The following is a 23203-nucleotide window of genomic DNA, read 5'->3' as shown; positions in this document are numbered from 1 at the left end:
ATCATCCGAAGATCAGTGCGCATTAATCCGAATGATGTCACTAAGGGGACTCATAAAAAATGACTAGGTGGTGAATGGGGCATTATGGGAGTTTCTTTTTGTTTTAATGGAAGAGGACATTGTGTTTTAATTAACTCAAAATGATCTGATCAGGCGGCTCAGCACCGAAACCCTCCTCACGTGTGCTATCAGAATCTCAAACGCAAGTCTTTTAATTAAAAATCAGTATTGTATTATTTTAGTGAGAAACACGTGCTGAAATATGCACTGCACACACGCACCAAAACCCACACTAAGCAGCATTTAGTGCAGGCTCACACATCCCTCCTGGGGTCCGCTGAAGAGCCACACCGAGTACCTCAGGTCCGTTTAAGCCTTCAGTGCCGGGATGTGCCAGTGAACTTGTACTGGTACAAGAGGGAGAGTCAACGATGACTCAAGATGGTGTGACAGCTCACTGTGTGTGTGTGTGTGTGTGTGTGTTTGGGGACTAGCCCTGGAATGACGGTGTTCTGCACAGAATGTCAGGAACAGCAATACCTGATGAACTTCCGTCTAGATGGCAGTATCTTAATCCACTCAGATAATCCAGCCTGAGAGAGGAGTAGGTCAGGGGTGATTACGATTGGAACAGGGTAAATGGCTTGTAATAATCCAGTAAAATGCCTCCTGCACTGCCTTCCCGTCCTTGCGCTTCCCGTTTGTATTCGGAGCCTCCCACACGCACTATTCCCTGCGTTCAGCCCCATCTTCCCAGTCCTCTGTGAAATTGACGCTCCTGATGATAAGCCCCTCCCTTCACCGGCCCGCCCGCCCCCCGTCTTCTCAAAAAGCCGATGTGTTATCAGATCCCGTCCGCCATCCGGCGGCGGATTAAAAACGCGAGAGGGAGGTTGGTAAAACAAATCCCAGTTTCGGGGTTGAAAGCGCGGCGAGGCCGGCGCGGACCGCGGCGGGGGTTTACAGTAAGGCCGTCTCCACCAGGATTCGCTGTAATTGCGTCGACCCCTTCGGCGCGACGCCCGCCTGGCTTTCTTATCAAGCCCACCTGATAAGTCCTCAGCTCTAGACTTCATTACGTTAGCTCATCTATATTAAACAGGCCGGGGTCCCGTGGCTATTGCTGCCCGTGCCGTCCTGGAGGCCGAGCCTGTCGACGGGCTCCTTTTTCCTTCTTTGCTCCTTCCCTGTTTCTCCAACGGACCCTCTCCACCTCCGCCTTCCCCCACCTGCTCTTTCTGGAGCTTCGGCCGGCCAGTATAGAGATCCACGCTGGGTCACGTTTACGCAGAGCGGCGAGGGCGAAGGGCGCGCGTGCTTCAGAGACGCGCGGATAACCAGAAAATCCTCGTCTTTGCTGCGGACTTGGCGCAGCCGGGCACACTTCAGGAAGTCTGTTCCTCCCTCGGCCAAGTTAGACTCAATCATCACTCCTGCTCTGACCCGCTCGCGCAGGAAGCTTCTACTGACCTTCACCAGCCAATGACAGCAGGACCTCTTTTCCACTACTCCAGAGAGATTACCACCAGTGTTTCCCAGACCTTCCCGCAGAGGGGCATTAAACGTCAACAGCAGGCAACTCTGTTCACTTTTTCTCCTCTCGCGTCAGCCGTAAACAGAGCGAAACCCGACGCGCGCTTCACGCCCGTAGTAAGCAAAGGTGACGCTGTGCTGCGTCTTCCTCTCTCACGCTACAGCATCTACGCGGGGCCCGGTCCAACCCCGCCCACGCTTCCTTCCCACGATTCTTTGCAGGTTATCGAAGTTGCCAGTTCACAGCGTCCTTCCTGTCTGCCCCCCCCCCCGCGGCGGTACCTGCCCCGGCGAGCGGAGAGCTCCGTTCTAAGCCCGGGCGCCCGTCTCAGCCTCCTGAAGACCTTGTTAATTAGCAGATGCGTTGACTCAGGTGTGCTGACGGCAGGCACCCCTCCAAGATGGCTGTGCAGATGAACCCCATGGTGACCTATTAAACGTGTGCACGCTGCATGTGGAAATCTTAACGCATGCTAGCAAGTTAGTTGACTTATAATAACTTGGACTAATATAATATATAATATAATATAATATAATAACTTGGACTAATGCTAGTCATGACTGTTGTATGCTATATTTTCTTTTATTCCACGCCCCTGCCTCCTGCTGAGGTGGCAATAGAGCACAACAAGCTGCCCTCACACTTGCTTTAGAACAGGAAACATTCAGCGGGGAAGTGAATATGACATTACTAAGGTTGAGTCTGAATCATTTGCTATTAAAAATGCTTTAATAAGCCAGAATGAATGTGCTTGTGCTTTGATTTGTTAAGCAGCTGATATTTCAAAATTAAACGTGTAATTTTCAAAATTACACGTTTAACTTCAAAATTAAACGTGTAATTTAAATTACACATTTAGTAGGCTTCTCGTGGTACCCAAATTTTTACACACACACGTGTGTGTGTGTGTGTGTGTGTGTGTGTGTGTGTGTGTGTGTGTATTTCATAGTGCGCCAGGCACTCCGACTGAGGGACACACCCACTGTCTCTCTCACACACACACACACACACACACACACACACACACACACCCCTTGCACCTGCCACACTCACAATCACCTGATTACTGACCACATGCACCGCTGCCTTGATGGTCTCCTGTGTTTCTCCCTCTGATTCAAGCCCACGGAAACACTCACCCAGTGCTGTGCTCAACCACGTCGCACCCCGAGTGTGTTTACTGCCAGCGAATCGCTACGCCACATGTGTGTCCCGCATCTACACGCCTCGCGCTGGACTGTCGGCACCTTTTTGCTTTGCTTTGTGTTTGTGTATAGCACCAGCTGTGCCCTGTGCTTCTGTCCTTTATTTACGGAGAATAAAGAAGCTCCGATCACACGCGGATCTTGCTCTCTCCATACCACCAGCACTGTGTGTGTGTGTGTGTGTTTTGTTTATACATGCACACACTCCTGTACAAGTCATTTTACATTTGCATTGTAACCAGTTATATAAGACGAGTCTCTTATGTTGGACGTTATATGTTAAACTTTTCTTTGTTAATCGTCATCACACTAATGGTCTTTGCTTACTTATATCACACAACGGCGCAATATGCAAACAAGCCCGCTCACAGTTTGTTTGTTTATCTGTCTGCCGTGAGCGTTCTGACTCATCGCAAATGTTCCAGCTGAGTGTTCTGTGGGCGTTTTAATGAATCGTGACATTCACATGATCCAAAAATACAAATAATTTTGGTTGAAACAATACAAGAAATTCTTTAACCAAGTGACACTAAGGATTTACCAGTGTGTTTAATACTTTGTAAGGCACACCACAATGAGAATATGTAGCGGCGTAATTGCAGTGTGTTATTATTTCATATTGTATGTTTTCTTTAGCCCTTTTCACTGATGCAAGTGTTTGATCTCAGCAGGAGCCTTCAGGAAGCCCCTCCAGGACAGAGGCAGCCCTGGGACAAGTCCACCCAGAGCAGGAGCGTCGCATCTCCCATTCCCTCTACCCCGCGGATGACCCCACCAGCCCCCGGCCCACCATCCTGGGCAGGATGATGGGTGAGCGAACACACACACACTTCTTTTCACAGACCCTACAGCACTCCGTAACACACGTGCATGTCTGCACGTATAATCCATGCCGTAAGGACCCCAGATCGGCGTGACCCGTTCCTCCGTGCAAGTGTGCCTCTGTAATTAAGACCTGATGTCATTCGCACTTCCCCGTTTCCTGATCCGGGGTCTGATCCTGCATGATCTCACCCAGGCACTTCCCTCCAAACTCAACATCACTTTTTCCTCCCACCGTAATTGGAATCGGCAGCTCAATCTCTGCGCGGCCGTTCCTGCCAATCCTCGATCGATCTGCCTGCCACGTGCTTGCAGCATTTAACAGCAGCCCCTCCAGGGCCTTTCTTCCTCTTCCTTCCCGGTTTCCTCCGTCCTTCACGTCCGGCCCTGTGTGCTGCGGGGGAGATCCGGCCGCCGGGCCACGCTGCTGTCAGAGCCGTGCGCTCAGGGATTACGCTTCTGGATCGGCGTCTGCACCAACGCTGTCTCTCTGCAGCTCTCCTCATGACCATTCTCTCTCTCTCCATCCCCCCTTCCTCCCTCCCTCTCTCTCTCCCTCCCTCTCTCTCTCCCTCCCTCCCTCTCTCTCTCTCCCTCTCTCTCTCTCTCTCTCTCTCTCTCGCATGCAGCCTTGTCTTTTTTCTTGTCTTTGATCTCTGTCCTACTTGCCGCAGCCGTTTCCCCCGACGAGCTCTGCTGCAGCCTTTCAGCAGCCCTTGGCGGCTGTAAATATCCCGCGCGCCGGTGTGGAGTTCTAACACTGGCGCGCTTCAAGGGCCCAACCTTTCAGAAGACGCGGGGCGAACGAGCGACGTGGAAAAGTTGCAGAAAAGTTTGGCGCCAGCGAAACGGGGCCATCGGCCCCGTCATGCTTGACGAACGTCACATTTTTTCCCGTGACAGTTCGTCCCTTTTCCGCTTTGCTTTCTCATGCATCAGCGAAGCCTCCGCCGCAACCGACGCCCCGTTTGTCAGGCTATTTGCGTTTTGGCAAATGCATATCAAGAGTTAGCACACTGATATGAATGACGGCGCCTTATTACACGGGCCATTTCTGTCATTCCGAACGAGACCGTAGATGCCACGTGACCTCCTGTTTACCAGAAGGGCTGGCGGAAACGTTGACGCATGGCGCTCGTCTGAAAGGCTCGGCGTGCGCTGCAGAACGGGGCCAGGGTGAGGCCCTGACTGCGGTGTGTTGTGAATCATGTCAGAATCAGAGCCTACAGCAGACACAACTCAGTTGAGAGGATCTGCCAAATAGATCACCTGTCATTCAAAAAATGAGGACCTGCAAGGTTAGCCTGATGGTGGCCTTCTGTCTCCCTACTCTGATGGATGACAGGAAGGACCCCCTCGTCTGGTCAACCAGCAGAACGCCATGGAATACTGATACCACTTTCAAAGCGTTAACAGTTGTGATAACCAATTAGATTGACTGATAAAATGTAATTATATGCTCAAACGCTTCACAGACGTCATGAGTTTTAGTGCTTTATTGATTAATATGATTGTAAATTGCCAGCTTTCAAATATGATTGTTGGTTCTCAGTGATGAAATGTCTTAGAAACAGCAGAAACAGCAGTTGGAAATAATATAAATATAAAGCGGATTCTGGAAAAAAAAAATCCTGAATAGGTTTTTTTCCCCATATAACACTTGGTGGTTTATTGGGACATTTACCTGTGATTTTTCAGTTGGATTTCTGCTGATGCTGATAAGTCATAGACTCTTAATACTGTTTGATTTCAGTGATTCACTGATTGCATTAATATGTGTAGCACACTGCCTGTATCAGATGCCCCAAAAAAATCTTTTACACTCTCCTCCTATGCAATTCCGAAATAAACGAATACGCTTTTTTATTAAGAAAGATACTCTGAGAACTTTAAATCAAAGTAATTCACTTCTGCCTCCGAGAATTTGGATTAAAGAAGCAACGGCCTTCAGGACTGTTGATTTTAAAGAGTGAAAATGTCTCCAAGTTTAAAGTGGAAACAGATCATCTGCATTAACGGTCAAAAAAAAAAAAAAAAGCCTTTGTGCTGCACTTCTGCAATCTGCAACTTTCAGAGGAACAAGGAGTGTTAACAGCTGAAATAGCTGTGGGAGGACAGAAGCCTGTTCAAGTTCAGCGTTTATTCTCAATCTTGCGGCCAAAGAGAAATGCATAGGGAAAAGCCGGAAGAAAATGTGGCAGCGTTGTTAGCTGGGATTAAGGAGGGCATTAGATCGTAATAGACATTGTGAAATTGCCACTCTGAACCGCAAGTGCTTTGTAGACCATAATGGCAGAGCGGTTGAAAAGATGCTTTTCATGGCTTGGGAAACGATTTCCGATAAACGGGTATGAAGTGGTGAAGCCTGCCACCACGTGCGCCGGTCACGTGCGCCGGCGTCGGACGCATACGGCGGAGTATAAGTAAATGCGCATGCCGCTACCGGCTGTGAAAGACGTCAGCGGCTTCTCCGACGGTTGTTTGAGCTGTCTGAACTCGGTCGGCATCGATCGGGGAGGCTCGGGCCGCGTCTGACGTGAGATAAGGTCGGAAGGGGAGGAAACATGGCAGTAGTGCGGATCCTGAGGGAAGCCAGTCGGAGTGATGGAGGGGCGGAGCCATCAATCCAGCTACACTGCGCCAGCTCATTGATTGGCCACAGTGCTGCCTGGTCAGATTGATGGGCTGAGGTGTTGGACCAGTGTCAGAAGGATGGGTTGCTGTCTGCTAAGTGTCAGGGTGTATGAAGCCTGTACATGTCTATAAAAGCCTATAAATGTCTTCCCCGACTACATCACTCTATGACGGTGTCAGCTATGACTTTCCGGTGCTGTATTTTAGCAACAAGGCAGATAAAGTTTTTGCGCTGGCTAGGTTTCTCGGTCTTCTGCCTTTCTCCCTCGCTCCCTCGCTCTCGCTTGCCGGCTCCGTATGCCGTTGTGTGTGGGTAAGCGCGTTGCTCTCAGCTCTGTGTGCGCGAGGGGGGAGAGAGACGAGGCGTCACCGCGCGGCTATCTGCAGTCGGAGCCGCCGGCGCAATCGCGGGCCGCGCCTGCAGCTCGGCCCTAATCGAAAAGTCCGACCTCACGCGGGAAGCCACGCTGTGTTGCAAATCGAGGACCCCGCTGGCTGCTTCTGGCCACGCTGTTCAACAGAGCGGCTCTGTCCAAAAGAAAGAAGGCAAGGAAAAACAGTTAAGGAGCAGAAGCTCGCCGGGACGTCGCCTCCCAGGGCCGAGACGGCGGTCCGCGCTCGGGGGAGCGGGAAACGAGGAGAAGGGAGGGGACCGCGCTCCTCCCGCCGACGGCCGGGTAACGGAGGGTGACGCCCGGCCGGGAGCGCGACAGCTACCTGTTTTACTGACAGAGAGGGAGAGAACGCTCGTAAGTTAAACGGGCAGGAAGAAAAACGCGCAGGAAGGATGACAGCCTGGGATGCAGAAACGAAGCGCCGGCTCCAGTGACTGACGTGTCTCTTTGGCCGTGCGGGGATCCTGGGTGTGTGCTGGCTCACCAGAACTCATTCTGTTTCCTCATGTGTAAAAGTGCACTGGATGTGATGGATAGTGTGCATGTAGTGTGAAACACCACCTCCCAGTAGAACACTGGCCCCGTGCTAATACTAGCAGGAAGGTTTAAATAACGTCCTTCTTGAGATTTTTTGACAGTAGATTTTTATAAGCTCAAAAAAGCTCAAATATAGAACAAGTCATTTAAAATTAAGTATATAAAAAAGAAAAAAGATTAATTTAAGTACTGTAAAAACTGAAGAAGTCGAGTCGGCCTTCATGTTTTATGTCTTATAAACACCATCCGTGTCTGTGCTGTGTGTAGAGATTGTGTTAATTTCCCTGGAGGAATAATAATATTGAGTTTATTGTGTTGTATCGTTGTGCTGTAAGACCTTGGCCTATTCTCTTTTACCAGCTCCATTACGTCACTGTGGGACCTTCATGACCTGGTCCGAGCTTGCGAGCGTGCGCTGATGACCGCGGATGGCTAATCCGAGTTAGCGTCTGATTAATACCACATGCTGGCCTTTCATATTCTCTACAACTGGCACCGCGATCATTTAGCTTGACCTCCGTCCACACCCGACGGTGTTTGCCTGTGATTCAGAGGAATACAAACACACCGTGTCTCTCTAAGCTTATTAACGCGACCCGGTGACCCGGTATTAGTGGGAGGTTAGAGAGTGCGGAGTGACTGTGGGCCTTCCCCGAATGATCTCTATCCTCCCCGAGGTGTGCCTTTCCCATGATTAGCTACTAAACGGATAGGTCTTAAATCCCTGGCAGCACAGCGGCACGGATTAGCTAACGATCTTTGATCAATAGACTTGGCTGTCACTGCAGTTTCTCGCGGGGGGGGTGAGAGGTCGACTAATGGGGTGACCCTTGCCCCTGTGGTGCCAGGATCCTGGATCTGGGTTTAGGTAGATGACTGCATGCAGCCCTCCCTCCCCCGAGAGCTCATCTTTCCTGCTGACCCGCCATTAAGCAGGCTTCCTTCAGCACTGCCTTCTAAGGTGGAAGATGGACCTGTGGATTAGGGTTGTTGGGTTAATGAAGAACACTCTGGCGCTTTATTTTGGCACTAGATGGACTTGCATACATCTCAGTGTTGGCCAGTGGGTTCATAATGAGCCACACACACACACACACACACACACACATCCCATTGAACATTGACAGTGAGAAGAGCCTCTCTCTCTCTTTTTCATCTGCGCTCCAGTGAGGATACACAAGATGGCTTCAGTGGCTGCTGGTGGTTGCCATAGCGCCATGGTGTCTGGGTCTGACCGGGAGCACCAGGAGTGTGTATGCTGTTGCTGGGGTGACCGCATGAGGGGTCATTTGATTACAGCGAGACAGGCATTGTTCGCGTGCTGGCGGTCGGTGACAGCGAGAAGATCCGAGTCGACGCGGCTCTTTCACCACAGTCGGCCGTGGAGCGGGTGGGGAGCGGAGCTTCTCAGCCCCGGCTGACGGGAAGAGATCGCATGACATTACAGTTCGGGCGTCTTCTATCCAAAAATTCAAACCTCATAATGTGTACATGAGAGTTTGCTGCACAAATCCCTGCTCTTGCTGGGTACTTTGATGTGAACCTCATAATATTTTCATGTAATTTCATGGATTTCAGATAGTTTCGTGGGTTTCTTGGCAAAAGTTGTTTTGCCTTTTTTTTTTTTTTGCAGGCACATGTCACCATCAGTATGCCTGTCCTCCACAGTTACTTTAATGGGTCGAAAGTGAGAACTGCTCCCACTTCCACCCGCTCTCCATCCTCTACGCCCCTTTAGTCTGTGCTGCTCCCCCCAGCCTGACTGGCTAATGGATCCAGACAAGGTGCAGAGGAGGTGTCAGAAGGATTTGTCAGCTGCTAACGTTCTCCGGGATCCTCCGAGAGAGAGAGAGAGAGAGAGAGAGAGAGAGAGAGGAGAGAGAGAGAGAGAGAGAGAGAGAGAGAGAGAGAGAGAGAGAGAGGGAGAGGGAGGCCCTCGCGCCGCAAAACACCTGCTCTTCGCCGAGCAGGTGCGTTATTACGCCCACCGTTGCCATTCCCAGCCGTTAGGAGCCGGGAGCGGCTAAGCGGACCGGGTCTGCTCTCCTCCCACACCAAGGCCCTTTGACGCGCACCCTGCCAACTTTGATTGCCTGCCAACTTTGTATTACTGCTCGTTGTAATAAAGGTTACCGCGAGGCTAAGTGGTTCATAGCGTTCTCCTTATCAGGAATTTCGATTGGATCAATGAGAGGGTTTTAATTATTCACACCCGTACGTAATTCAACAGGGGAGGGGGATGTAGTCTCACTAGCAATGCTGATTAGCATGCTGCTGTCGAACCATAGCTGCTACGGGGCGAGGTTTTTTTCCAGGGTGTAGGGGGAAGGCAGGGACGACTTCTTTCGCTTTTAAATGTTCCCGCTTGTCGGAGGCATCCGTTCCGGGCCCGGCCATACGTTTCTAGGTGCCGTTTCGCTCCGGAATGCCGCAGGCGCGTCCCACCTCCCTCGCCCACACCTGCTCCCACTCTGAAGTCTTTGTGCAGTTTCAGAAGTTTCTTTGGCTTTTAACGGCGTTGGCTTTTCTTATTCTTTTCCCACAGCACTGTGGGAAGATTCAACCCGCTGGTCGTCTTCTTTTCTCTCCTTTTCCTGCTTGCGACGTCCAAGAAGTAATTTAGGTGTTCTTGCGCTTTTGATTCTAGACAGCGCTGTCGCGTAGTAGTGTGTGGTTAGCAGGGCTCGAAAGCGTTATCGCTCCCCGCTCTCAAAGGGGCGCGGCTTTGATCCGGTGATGCAACCCCCCCGCAACTCCCCTGTCGGGACGGCAAGACGAGAGGCCGCTCGCACATCCAGCAGCCAGCCTCCGGGTGCCTGGCGATCAGAGGCCGGGCCCCTGGCATCAGGGCCCTGGGAGCAGGGAGACCGAGGCCACTGCGCCGAGCCGGAGGCGGCCTGACTGGGCCCGCTCCCGTCGGAGCTGCTCCCGGTCTCCTCCAGATCCACAGACAGAAGCAAATGAGCACCACGGATGAAACTGGGAGAAATGAGCTCCAACTGGCACTTAAAGTGCATCTTGTTGTGTTTCTTTGCCTAAAATAACCAGTGTAGTCAATACAGGGTTTCAGAGCTGGGCGAGTCACAGCACGTGACCTATAATGTGCAGCAGAAAGCACCTCGTTAACGTGGAATCGTTGTTCGGCCTTGCGAGTCTTTCACTGCCAAACGGACCGGACGCTTTCGCCTTGCTTGTCTTGCAAGCAGGTTTAATGATTTATTAATGAACGCCTGATACAGACCTGTGCTAATCACAGCGCTGTTAATTCATCTGCCAAGCCTGATTAGACCGAAGTTGAAGTTCACAAACGTTCGCTCATCAGAGCCAAGGTCCTCCGAGTCTCTCCAGACATGTGTTATTGAATTACCCTTCACCGACTGTGTGTGGAACCTTGGGAAAGGAAATGGGCGAGGTTTAGAAATTGTGTGTGTGTGAACGCCTTTTGGGTGAAAGTGAACGCGCAAGTAGGCTTTTGATGGTGATGCACTGATGCAGTGCAAAGTAACAGGTTGTCATGACAACTCTGTAGCTTGACATTTGTTCCCCAAGTAACATGGTAGCAGCTATTTTGGTTTGACTGTAAAAGAGGCTAATAATTAGCCTGCCATTCTTCTTCTTCTCCTTCTTGCTCTTCCTCCTCTGGTAATAAAAGTGTCAAAGACAAATGTATTCATACAGCGTTTTTTGGAACACGCTTCGTCGCAAAGCGGCTTTGCAAATGTTTGGGTCCACATCCCTAATGAAGCACACCAGTAGCGGAATTGGCAAGATAAAGCTCCCTAGGTGGAATTAAGGGGAAAAAAAAACCTTAGGAAGACTAAGACTCAGGAGGCAACCCAAGCTCCCGGAGTGGCTAAGCTTGCGACCAGCCACTTACACACTTAATACATTTCGTGTAGCTTAGGTGTAGTATAGGTATAGTCTGTTTCTCCAGTTGGCCAAGGGTGGGCATACTATTTCTGCAACTGTTACCTGTGTGCTTACTCAAGTTGTCTGCCTTTTGAGCCTTATTCAAAAATGGTCGGCAGTAATAAAAGTTAGGAACTATGTTCCTCCTGTCCCCTGAGCTTGGAGTCAGTGGAGTGTGGTGAGATTCGCATGGGTTATTAAAGGCAGTGGCCTTAGTTTGAAGGCACAGAGTTGTGAAATGAAGACTCTGACCTTTGGGCAGTTGCATCATCCGCCTCCCACTTCTCTTGGAGCTTTAGTTCGGGTGATCAAGTCACGGTTTACGTCTTTTTGCAAGCGCTCATAATTTATTGCTATGAGATCAGCCTCGACACTTTGTTTCCGCAAAGTGCCGGAAAGGTTTGCGCTCGAGATGTCGGCCCGCGTCGACCCGATCGCCTCGCGCCGCTGCCGTGGTTGTCAGCCGCATGTGCGCGCTATGACTCTCCCGTTGCTCCCCGTTCCGTTCAGATGTGGCGGGTCAGTGGGCCAGTCTGGGGTGACTTGCACTTTGTGAGATTACCACGTTACCATGCTGGAAGCAGCTAGTATAAGACGTGTAGGTTGTGGTCACGTCGCATACTGCCTGGGTCTGCCTGGTACTCGCTTGTCTCCAGACTCCCAACGGGACCGACCTCATATTTTTACTCCAGACGTGGGATGAGAAACCGGCCCTCAACCGTCCGAGGGCGGGCGCGCTGTTCTCAGCCGAGGAACGTCCGATTCCCTCGGGACTTTTACCCATAAAATTCGTGGCGTGAAGGGACGCACACATTCAGCAACAGCAACGAGATGGGCTGTTGCACGCTCAGCGTGCACGTTGGCATTCCCCGCGCCACGGCACGGCCGTTATCAGCTGTAACTGTCTACACATGGCAGATGGGGTCCAAGGATTCACACTGCTCTTGCTACGTAGTCACCTCACCATCTGCATATTGAAGCCGGATGTGAGATTTAGGCAACCAGGCAATGTTTTCCCCACCCTCGGCCGTCCGGTTTCGGTGAGCTCGTGTCCACTCCAGTCTCGGGTTCCCGTTCTTGGCTGACAGGAGAGAAACCCGTCGTAGTCTCCTGCTGTTGTAGCCCATCGGCGTGGGCACTGCGAGACGTTTTCTTGCTTGCCGCAGTTGTTAAGCGTGGTTATTTACCTTCCCGCCGTATCCTTGGCAGCCTGAACCGCTCCTACCTGTCTCCGCTGACCTGTCATCAGCTAGGCATTTCTGCCCAAAGAACTGCTGCTCACTGGATGTTGCATGCGTGCAAATCCCAGGAGATCAGCATTTTCCGAAATACCCAAACCAGCCCATCTGGCACCAACAACCATGCTACGATCAATGTCAGTCAGATCCCATTTTCTCCCCATGCTGATGTTTGATGTAAACATTAACTGAAGCTCTTACCCATGTCTGACTCATTACACAAATGAGCAGGTGGACAGATGTTCCTAACAAAGGGGCGGGTGGGCGGTTGGGTGTTTGTGGGTGTTTGTCAAGGTACTAAACATTTCAGTGTAGTACACAAGGTTTCAAGAGAAAAAGGACATTTCAGACAGAGGACCTTCATGAGCTGTGTAAGCAAATTGCTTCTGAAGTTAAACATCATGCATGTAGACACACACACACACACACACACACACAGTGTATGACTGGTGCCCTGTCATTTTGATAGATTCCTCAGGGTCCAAGACACCACATCTCCAATATTACCGTTGTTTTTCTCTCTGCTTGACCTGCGGGACCAGTAAGAGGACTGCTGGCTTCTCTTTGCACCCCCCCCCCCCGGAGTGGGTTAAGAATGCCTAGAGACATTGCCTCACGCTGCCTTCCAGCTTATAAACGCTAGCTATTCAAACCATGACCTGGAGCACCAACTGAAAGCAAGTGCTGTGTATCCAAGGTGCGAGTGTTTGGTGTCCGAGGCGCGGGTGCCGCGCGTCCACTGCAGCTCAGCCTCAGCTCTGTGCGTGAGGCTGTGTGAAGCCGTTGTAGCTATCGTCTCACACGCAGAGCACTTTGACGCCTGAGCTTTCTCATCATGGGCAAACGGAATCGCCCCTCAGCCTCCAGACATGCGTGCGCAGCCCTCTGACACACCCACCTTTTCTGCTCTCCCCCAGGTAACTACCAGCTGTCCCCCACCGTCAACATGCCTCAGGATGACACCGTCATTATTGAAGATGATGGGCCACCTATCCTCCCTGCCCGGCTGTCTGACCGATCGTCTTCGAGCTCCCACGATGACATCGGCTTTGTGGCGGAGGTGCCTATCTCCTGGTCTACAGATTTGCAGAACCAAGATGAGTGGTAAGATGATGATGATGATGATGATGATGATGATGATCTCAAGATTTAAGAGTCAACTCATTGTAAAAAGACCGGTCGACAGCAGGTGTTCAATTGCTATATTTTTGACTAGTCATAATTGAACAGACTGCCAGAGATGTAGAATTGAAGCCATAAGCAATTTCGAGCTGTCCCTTTAGGTTAAGGCATTCATTCCCAGTATGAACAGAAATGACAGCCACAGCTTTGCACACTCGAAGCAAACAGTATATTGGATGTAAGTAATTAAATTGCTGCACCTCCCTTCCTCTGAGAAAACATGGATTACTTTCACATGATATCAAATACTCCCACTCCCTTTTGTTTAGTTCCAAATAAGGTTCCCTTAACACCTCTGGCACCTGAACCAACCGTGCGTCGCTATTTGAGAGAAGTACACCACGAACCCAGCATGAATCGCGGTGCATTTAGCTCGCCAGTGATCAGAGGAAAATGTGTGTGCGCGTGCACATCACGGATAACTCTGATGGAGTGTGTGGTGAGGGTGTTGTAACTGCTCCCCACATACATCTCTGCCTCCACTTCAACCTGCAGACAGACATCAGCACAAGAAGCTTCGCCAGCTCCGTCACTCCCCAGCCTGTTGTTTCAGGACTTGTGGCATGACACCATGTAACGGCAGGTATAACTTTAATTAGAGGCTGTTCTGAATCCCAGCCGCCCCAGGGGCACACCTTTGCCATCGTCCCCACTCAGTAATCCGGTAAAGCCCCTCGGAGGCACTGTGGCTGCCGCAGGGTCCTGTTGCTTAGGTTGCGTTGTAAGGGTTACACTGGGCTCATGGGATTTGTTGCATCTGTCTCAGTAGATTATAGGTCACAATTCGACGTGTTTTCATTTTCTTTATAAAAATCTGAACAATTGATGTTTTAAACAGCGTTTATTACCTTATGATGTGTTTCTTAGTATTATTGCTGTATTTGTGTGTGGTTTTATTCGGGGGGGGGGGAGTGTTTGAGAGTGTGTATGCATATATAGTTGTGGCCAAAAGTTTTGAGTTTTCACAAAGTTTACTGCCTCAGTATTTTTAGATCCTATTGTCAGAATCTATAAATGGTTGATTTAGGTGCCCTTTTGATGCAATGCAATGACTGCATGTGTTTCTTTGGAGGCAAGTATGGTTAACAGAAGAAACCTTCAAGCACCACCACCCTTTTAAAGCAACCAGCCTGCTTTTCTAATCAGCAGAGTGATATCAGCCTCGTCCTCGTTAACACTTTCTCCTCAGCTAACAAGATCACTGAAATGATCTTAGCAGGCCATTTTGTGGCAGGGCTGAAACGCAGTGGCTGGAATGCAGTAATTTTTGTGATTAAGTTAATTGTCATGGCAAGGAGTGACTTTGAAATTAATTGCAATTCATCTGATCACTCTTCACAATCTAGAGTTAATGCAAATTGCTACCATAAAAACTGAAGCAGCAAACTTTGTGAAAACTAAGATTTGTGCTAGTCTCAAAACATGGCCACGACTGTATACAGTATGTGTGTGGGAGTTGTCAGCAGAAGAAACATTGCTCCTTTGACCATAATCCTTCTCTCTTTGTGTTCATCTGTATTTTATTACTAATCTTCCTCATTTGTTTGTTAATACTGGACATAGTTGGCGGTTAAGTTTTTGGATGTGGCGAGTAGTGTGTGTACTGTATCTATGACATTTGGATGAAATTATGAGTGTTTGAATGTTGGAGCGGAGTGCGAGTGAGTATTTGTGGGTTGGAGGGAAATATAAGAGAATATGTATAAGGTTAGTATAAATTAGTCCTGGGCAATAAAGGATCGCAAAAGAGGATCACGATAAAGTTTTTATAAGTAATGATAAGCTTTTGATGTTTATCTTGATAAGTATAGATGTTATTACACAGAAAAAATTAATGCAACAGCCAGCCAGCCAGAGTCTGTTTTGGCCTGCACGTCAAAGCGCACACCTATGTCCTACCACAGTGCATTGTGGGAGCTACCAGCAGGGGAAAAAATGAGGGGCACTAGCGAGTGGCATGAAAGCGCAAGTAAACGTGCGATATCCTCCGATGCTTTAACACAACTTCAGTTATATGGAAGCGATTTGAATATCTGAAAAGAAACAGATTAAGACGGTCCTGAACATCTGTTGCTGGTTGGTGTAAACCAAGACAGGAAACGCGACAAATCTTTTCCATGGCGACCGCACCCACACACCGTGTGAAAGCGTGGCCCATGTTGGTCCATCCACATTGTAGCAGCGCTAGTGGAATAACAAATGGTGTGGCTATTACCATTTTGTGGCCATTACCCCCATATGAATAGTGATTAAAAAGGAACCAGGATATAACGAGCACAGTTTGTGACCTAACAACTGCACATGTAGCATAGCGAGCGCTTTACAGTGTTTACACTGCACTTTTTACACAGATGTCTATTTTTAAAACATGTACATAATTAATATTACTTTATTTTGTTAAAATGATGTTTAAGGCAGATAAAGCATGTTTGCACAGTTAGATGTTTACACTATATTATATTTTTTCAAATAAATTCTATTCTAAATTTAATGAGCTCCGTGTGTGTGTGTGTGTGTGTGTTTGGGGAGGGGGAGTGTGTGATTGGAGAGAGTATGAGTGAGTGTGTGTTTGGGATTAGGAGGGAAGTATAAATAAGTGTGTGTGTGTGTGTGTGTGTGTGTGTGTGTGTGTGTGTGTGTGTGTGTGAAGGGTGGAGGGAAGCATGAGACCCATGAGTGTGAATAATGGTGGAATGATTTGCATAGTGATGAGTTTTTGCTTTTTTTGCTTTTCTCAAATCCACAAAGGCGCATTGGTCTGGTTCATGTTGTAGGGGTGTGTAATGCATTAACTGAACAAGCATAATCTTTGACATAAATGACACAGAGCCAGAGATGCTTTTTGGCCAAAGTCGATTCCCTTGAATGTTTTCACCTAAATGCCAGCAAAGGGAGGCATGCAATGAAATGTGGGCAAAGCGCGAGTCGGTCCCCAATCCGGCCTGTGCCCGATCCGGCCTGTCCCCGATCCGGCCTGTGCCCGAGCCAGCCTGCAGCTTCACTCCCTCATGGCTGCTTTCAGCTCCTCTGTACCACAAATGTTCTTCAGAGTCTGCAGAGCTTATCCTAACAAGGTTTTCATAACCCAGTTTTGCACCTTGGTAATGACTTTCTAGCAGGGACATAGGAAGCTTTTGTAATTGGCTGCACAGGTAACTGAATGGGAGAGTCTTTGCTTTCTCTGTGTGCTTAATAAGTCAATGTACATATGCTTTGAGGGGCCTGCTATTCAAGAGATTGATGAAGCCAAGGTGTTTCACTGCAGACCAGAGGCTGAGAGTTGGTAGGAAGAATAAACTAAATGACATTAACGCAAAATTAGTGTGTTGTGTGCTTAGTTATATTAATAACACTTGACCAATTTGAATGAAATTTATTTGCAACATTGAGGTTTTAGGTCGGTGAAACCTGGGCATGGGCACGTGCCTGTGGAACTAAACTTGACGCAGGAGTTGCAATAGCGATCGTTCAAAATTGATGGGCCATACTGGTTCAGGACTGCTGGCGAGTCCTGTCCTTTCACCGGGGATCAGGGTGCTACGGAGGGAACCGCGTGCACGTACCAAACCTTCCTCTCGTCTGGCGCGGCGTTACAGACAGCTGCAGTGCTCTTCAAAGATGCTGCCTTATGACGTTGTATTGCTGATGCTGTCTTCTCCACAGGAGTGCGTCTTGTAAGAAAAGCCTCCCGTGTTCTCAAGACCCTCTGTGGTTCGTGGTTGTGCTCAACTCACTCTGACAGCCCCCTCCTCACTGTACCTGTGTAGAAGTCTTCAAATTCTCACACTAATTATACAGTTATTTCCTCAGCTCCACTGCCTGCATTGACAGTGGGCCATTAATGCTGCATTTACTCTTTCTCTTTCTCTTCTTCATCACACTGCCCACTCTGTGTGTGTGTGTGTGTGTGTGTGTGTGTGTGCACGTGCACACATGGCTAGAGAACTGCAGGCTCCTGAGTGATTGGAGGAGCTCTTCCTTTTGCTATATTTAGCCCTAGATACAACACACAGTACGCATTTCTGATGTGGGATTGGTCCTACAAGGTCATGATGAGCATCGATTGATTTGTGATTGGTCAGTTTATGCATATGAACCTGCTTGTGTTATCGTTTGGGAAAGTTGAATAACCCCCTGCACCCACTACCTCCTCACTGATTATTAATGAATATTTTAGCTTCGGGTGTTCTTGTTCGCATGATGTCCAACGTTTGTCATTGCGGATTAAGACCATAACATATTCCAGCATATACATCACACACACACACACACACACACACACACACACACACACACACATTCATCAGCGAAGTATAACAGTGCCTTAGGTTATATTGAATTATTCATGTCCAAAAAGCAGCATGCCATTGTCTCTCCCTCTCTGTCTCTCTCTCTCTCTGTCTCTCTCTCTCTCTCTCTGTCTCTCTCTCTCTCTCTCTCTCTCTGTCTCTCTCTCTCTCTTTCTTTCTCTCATGCGCACACACATACAGACACACACAAAACCTCACAGAAATATTCACCCTCCTGAAGATAATCTTGCTGGACGTTCTGAGTGTGTGCGTGCGTGTGTGCGTGCGGATTCTTATTGCTGATGTTGAAGTTCCATGATATTGTAGCTACATGTTTAGCTGCAGTAATGCAGACTTGAATGGATGTGTGTGTGTTTGTTTAACATATTGTAGATGGAACACGTAAAGCTCAAAGGCCTGGTAAGCCAGCTCGGCACACCATGCATTCGTGATGACGTCTCTCCGTCTGACCTCATAACCTGCGTGCTCTTGTTCTTTCTCTCTTTTTCCTTCTCTCTCCGTTTTTCTGTTCCCCGGTCCGAGTCATCACCAGAGCCAAAGGTCCCTGCACTCCTCACACATCTTGGTCCAATCACGGCCAGAGAAAGTCTTTCGGTGCGCTTCTCGTTTGCTCATTTAGCACCTTCCTCTCGTTGCTCTGTCTCCTCCCCCTCACCTCTTCCTCGCTGGCTCGGTGCAGGTCGGTGTCTCCCTCCTGATCACATCGACGGGACTCTTTGGAAGATTAATGATGGCTGCTAAACGGAACGGAAGCCCCACTCACCAGAGGCACTCCTACAATGACCCAGTTTTTACCATGCGTTCTCCCAAACAGTGATTTGGCTGCTGGTCTGCAGGAGAGAGCATGTTGCTCTGTATCACTGGTGTCGTGTCATGGTGTTGGAGTAGCTGTTTACTCACTGTTGAAGTGAATCGAAAGGTAGGCTAGTAGATGGTTACATTTGAAATATTAAAATCAAGTATGTAAGTCTTGGACAGTGACACAGTTGAATCAGTTGGCTCTTGCACTCCTGTAGACTACATCTGAATATGAGGGTATTCATAGCTTTATAAGATATGATCTTTTGGGGGTGTTCATCTTTAGAAGATACGATCCATAAAGGAATCCCAGCCTTTCGTATCCATTGTCTGCATCACAGGGGACCAGAAGGAATTGGTCAGTGGGCGGCGGAGTTATTTCTTGGCCAGCTGTGCGGCCCTGCCTCATCGCTTCAGTCACAGGACAGCTCACCGAAGGTGCGCGGTTGCTTCCAGATGCAGCAGACTGAAGTCCGTTTGCTGTTCTCGTTTAACACGAAGGCGAATGCCGGTGGAGCGAGCTCAGAAAGGCGAGACGTGGCCGAGCCATTAGGCTTGTACAGTAACGCACCGGTGAGCTGGTGACGAGACGCGCTGCACGGACAACCGCAGAAGACCGTAACGGCGGATGCCCGCAGAGCGTATCCAGTCATGGGGAGAAATGGATGAGCACGTTGAGAACTCTGCTGCTTTTAGCAAACGCTGGTTCACCAAACACGGCTTTACCAAACACCCCTATGAAGAAGGGAGCTCCAGCGTGACCCGGGCCCACTTCACACTTCAGCCAATCATTAACCTATTGTGGTGGCGTCTGCGTCAGTGCGTTTCATTGTATTTATTAATATTTTTGTGATAATGCTGCATAGAAATATGGTTGAAACATTTCTTGAGTTTGTAGAATCTGTCCTTTCGATTTTGTCAATAATAAGAGGTAAGAGCCTATGAGAGGTTAGATTTAAAGGTTAGATATATAGGTTAGATAAAGGTTAGGTAAAGGTATATTTTCTTATAAGATGTGATTAATTTCTAAAATTGAACCTCATATTTTCAGCTTTAGGGCCATATTATATATGCAGTGTTCTGGGTCAAATAGTACCTCATAAGGAAGAAAGCTGAGATTGTTCTGAACATTGTGATATGTATCATACTATAAATATCTACCTTTAAAGTGAATTTAACGATGAAAATAATGCAAAAACAGAGAAAATGCACTGAGATTTCAGAGGGTTCATTACAAAGGATTTTCCACCAACTACTAAAACACAAATTTTAAGATTGTTTGTTTATTTAATTCATATCAAATTGTGTAGGAAGGAGTCATAAAGGCAAAAATGGTCTCTCTTCAGTTAATATATCACACTGCATCTCACACCTTTTACTGATTAAGGAAAATTGTTTAATAAAGTCATTTACCGATATGGTTTCTGACCAATTTCCAATAGCAGTGTCAGGGATAGGAGGTAGGTAGGTAGAAGGCTGAGCCGAGTGTGTGTGTGTGTGTGTGTGTGTGTGTGTGTGTGTGTGTGTGTGTGTGTGTGTGTGTGTGAGTGTGTGTGTGAGTGTGAGTGTGTGTGTGTGTGTGTGTGTGTGTGTGTGTGTGTGTGTGTGTGTGGAGGGAAGTAGGGACGGATTGTGTGCTAACGACTGGGCTCACAGCAGTAGAGACGGCAGCGGTGCAGCCGCTGTGAGAGGTGTGAGAGGTGTGCGAGGTGTGCGGCAGGAATCCATTCTGATTGCTGCTGAATGAATAATGGAGTGAGTGCACAATGCACAGGCCTTCTGGAGTGGAGTTATTCCCCCACCTCTAACACCAGCCAGTGCTGGCTCGCTCTCTCGCTCTCTCCCCCTCTCTCTCTCTCTCTCTCTCTCTCTCTCTCTCTCTCGCTCTGTGTCTCTCTCTCTCTCTGTGTCTCTCTCTCTCGCTCCCTCTCTCTCTCTCTCTCTGCTCCTCTCCCAATTTAATTCACTTCAACTCAAGGTAGCTTTATTGGCTTGACTATACCAAGTACATTTTGCCAAAATAAATAACTTGGAACTGAACATGATGATTTTCATAAGTAACAAAATTGTAATAAAAGTAATAAAGTCTTATTAATAAATAACTAAATGGATGAGAGAATACATTACAATGAACTGGATAGAACAAGATTACAGTAATAAAAACAGTAAATACTTTAATAGATCAAAGGGGATTATATAGTGAGAGGTGCACCACTCACTGACAGTATATTGGAGTATATTCTTAAATCTTTCTGTGAAATTCTCTCTCTCTCTCTCTCTCTCTCTCTCTCTCTCTCTCTCTCTCCCTCTCATAATTTCGGTCCTGTAAGCATCATTACCATGACCATATTCATTTACTGTATTGCCAAAGAAATATCCAAACAACATGGAAGTACGTTTTACGATATTAAGGAAATGATCAACTAAATAAATATTAAAATCCAAGTTAAGAATATTTAGCAGGGAAAAAATAATGCTAATTGGCATGAAGCAATACTGTAATTAAAGAGTACAAAAGTAAACAAGTGAAACTGTGTGGAAGTTCTTTGTTTGGGTGGCTACTATCTGTCATCCTTATGGCAGTTCGATACATATCATCTGGATAAAGTGCTAAACAGAATGGACAGTTAGTATTGGACTGTCATCTAAAGTTTGGGTAAGTCAGCTCAGATTTTGTAAACTGAAACATTTTGTGGCGTTTGTGGAGTCTCTGCTCTCTGGGCAGCCATGACTTGTGTGGACCCGCTGTGTTCACCAAATCTACATCGTTAGCCTGGTTCTGTGTCTACTGTCAGGCAGTGTAGTCTGTCATTTTAGGGTTAGATAGTGCCGCATTTTGCTTTGTGTAAGTCTGTTTGTTAGAATGGGCGCAGTAGTTTTATTTTTGAAGTATATCATTTGGGTTTCTCTGATGGTTTTTGTTTCAAATGTGTCCTGGTTTGGACCAGTGCTGATGTTGGTTAATGATCTCAGCGTCAGGACCAGCTGAGCGAGGGGGCTCTCTCTTCTCTGTGCAGCTCTTGGCATTACAGGACCATGTACTGATATGAGTGGAAACCTCCATTAAAATGTAGCTAATATTTTAATAATCCTTTTTTTGAATTTTGAGTAATAGTGGAAACTGGCCTAATTCACTTCTACAGGTGTTGCGTGTTGTTTTCCTGTGCACTTAAAGGATACTTTTACAAGAGCATGTATAATTTCAGAGTGCATAATTCCAGCTGGGCACTTGTTCCACTGGTCAAAACATTTGATTTGAGAGTGGGCCTCGCACCTCGCTATCACACAGCATTATTGGTTCTATAACTGATTGAAATAATCTGAGCCAAATTTGAGTTGGTATTTGAATGTGAATTAGATGTTAAATTGCACAGAATGCCCTGCATGCTTTTCCTCTCAGCTCATTGACTGCAGGATTAGAGTTTCCAGTTGAACTAATCTTCAGTCCTAAATAATTATAATCTGTAGACATTTCTCATTTTTGTGTCCCCAGTGTGAAATGTAATGTGTTTCCCCAAGAACAGGCTCCCTTTGGAAAATGATGGGTTTTTGTTTTTTTGTTTTTTTTCCTTTCCTCCCATGTGCAAGATTGATGCGTTCATTGCTATAAATATATGTAGTGTCCAGAAAGGTTTCTGAAAGGGTTTGAATTTCTGGAGTACTGATTGCTTTCTGGGCCTGTACGATCTATCGATGTAATGCTTACTGGGCCGTGTATGTGCAGTGCGTGTGTGCGCTCCTGTTGGTCTCTGTGCTTTTGAAGAACACACACAGAGGGGTTGGTGGCTTTGCAGTGAATGCACTGAGAGAGAAATGGCCTAAATCTGTTATCATCCACTGTGCTACTGCCAAGAGGTGAGCAAAACATGGCTGTCCCTTCAGAGTTCCGTCCTAACCTACCTCTGACAACTCGACAGAGCTGTGGGAGGTCTTTTCCGATTCGGTTTACCTGTGTGCCAGAGTGATCAGGGGGGTTAGCCAAATTCCGTAGGTAATGGTATCCAGATATGTGATTGAACATGGAGACTAGGCTAAATGCCTCTATAATAAAGGGCTTTGCTGGAAGGAATTGAGATTGCACAGAGGAAAGTGTATTTTTTTTTAATTATTTCTTTAAGTTGATGTGATGTGACTTGTTCAATTTCAGAGGGGCTATGGATTTTTGTAGTGTAGATATATAGCAAATAAATATTCCACATGAATCTCTACCTCTTTTAAAGGAGAGAATGGTCATTCACTTAGTAGCGTGTGACTGAGTCAGACTTGCACTAGGTTTCCTGGAGAATTATAATGTCATTGTCTTTTTTGTTATTTGTGAATTCAGTATTTTTATCTTGGTACCCAAACAGAGATGACTTTATGCCTCAAATGTTCCATAAAGGGATAGATAAGGCCTTCACCCTTCAAATGCAGTGTAGAAGGGGAAACGTACAAATAGAGTCAAAATTGGATAAACCTATATCTGTGATATAGATTATACTCACACACACTAATTTCACTCTCTCTCTCTTTGGCTGTCTGTCTCTCTCTCTCTCTCAGTGCAGGGGGCAGGTTTCTGTAGGTGATGGATGTTTGTTATTTGTGTTGCGATTAGCCACGCTGCTAGCTTATTACGGACAAATAAATAGCCGTTTGTGAT

At 47.6% G+C, this 23203-nt stretch overlaps 1 protein-coding gene across 5 annotated transcripts in view; it reads left to right on the top strand.

Moving 5' to 3' along the window:
• Window positions 1-23203, top strand: part of pard3aa (par-3 family cell polarity regulator alpha, a) — a 275373-nt gene that overhangs the window by 158186 nt on the left and 93984 nt on the right. For all 5 annotated transcript variants that reach the window (XM_035531038.1, XM_035531039.1, XM_035531036.1 and 2 more), the window contains 2 exons: window positions 3411-3549; window positions 13192-13378. In XM_035531038.1, the coding sequence (XP_035386931.1) occupies window positions 3411-3549; window positions 13192-13378 (326 nt within the window). The remainder of the gene's footprint in view (window positions 1-3410; window positions 3550-13191; window positions 13379-23203) is intronic.

Source organism: Electrophorus electricus, chromosome 10 (genome assembly GCF_013358815.1).
Source record: "Electrophorus electricus isolate fEleEle1 chromosome 10, fEleEle1.pri, whole genome shotgun sequence".
In the NCBI taxonomy this organism is placed as follows: domain Eukaryota; kingdom Metazoa; phylum Chordata; class Actinopteri; order Gymnotiformes; family Gymnotidae; genus Electrophorus; species Electrophorus electricus.
Note: the sequence above shows the minus strand (reverse complement) of the source record. Positions and strands in the feature narration are given on the sequence as shown.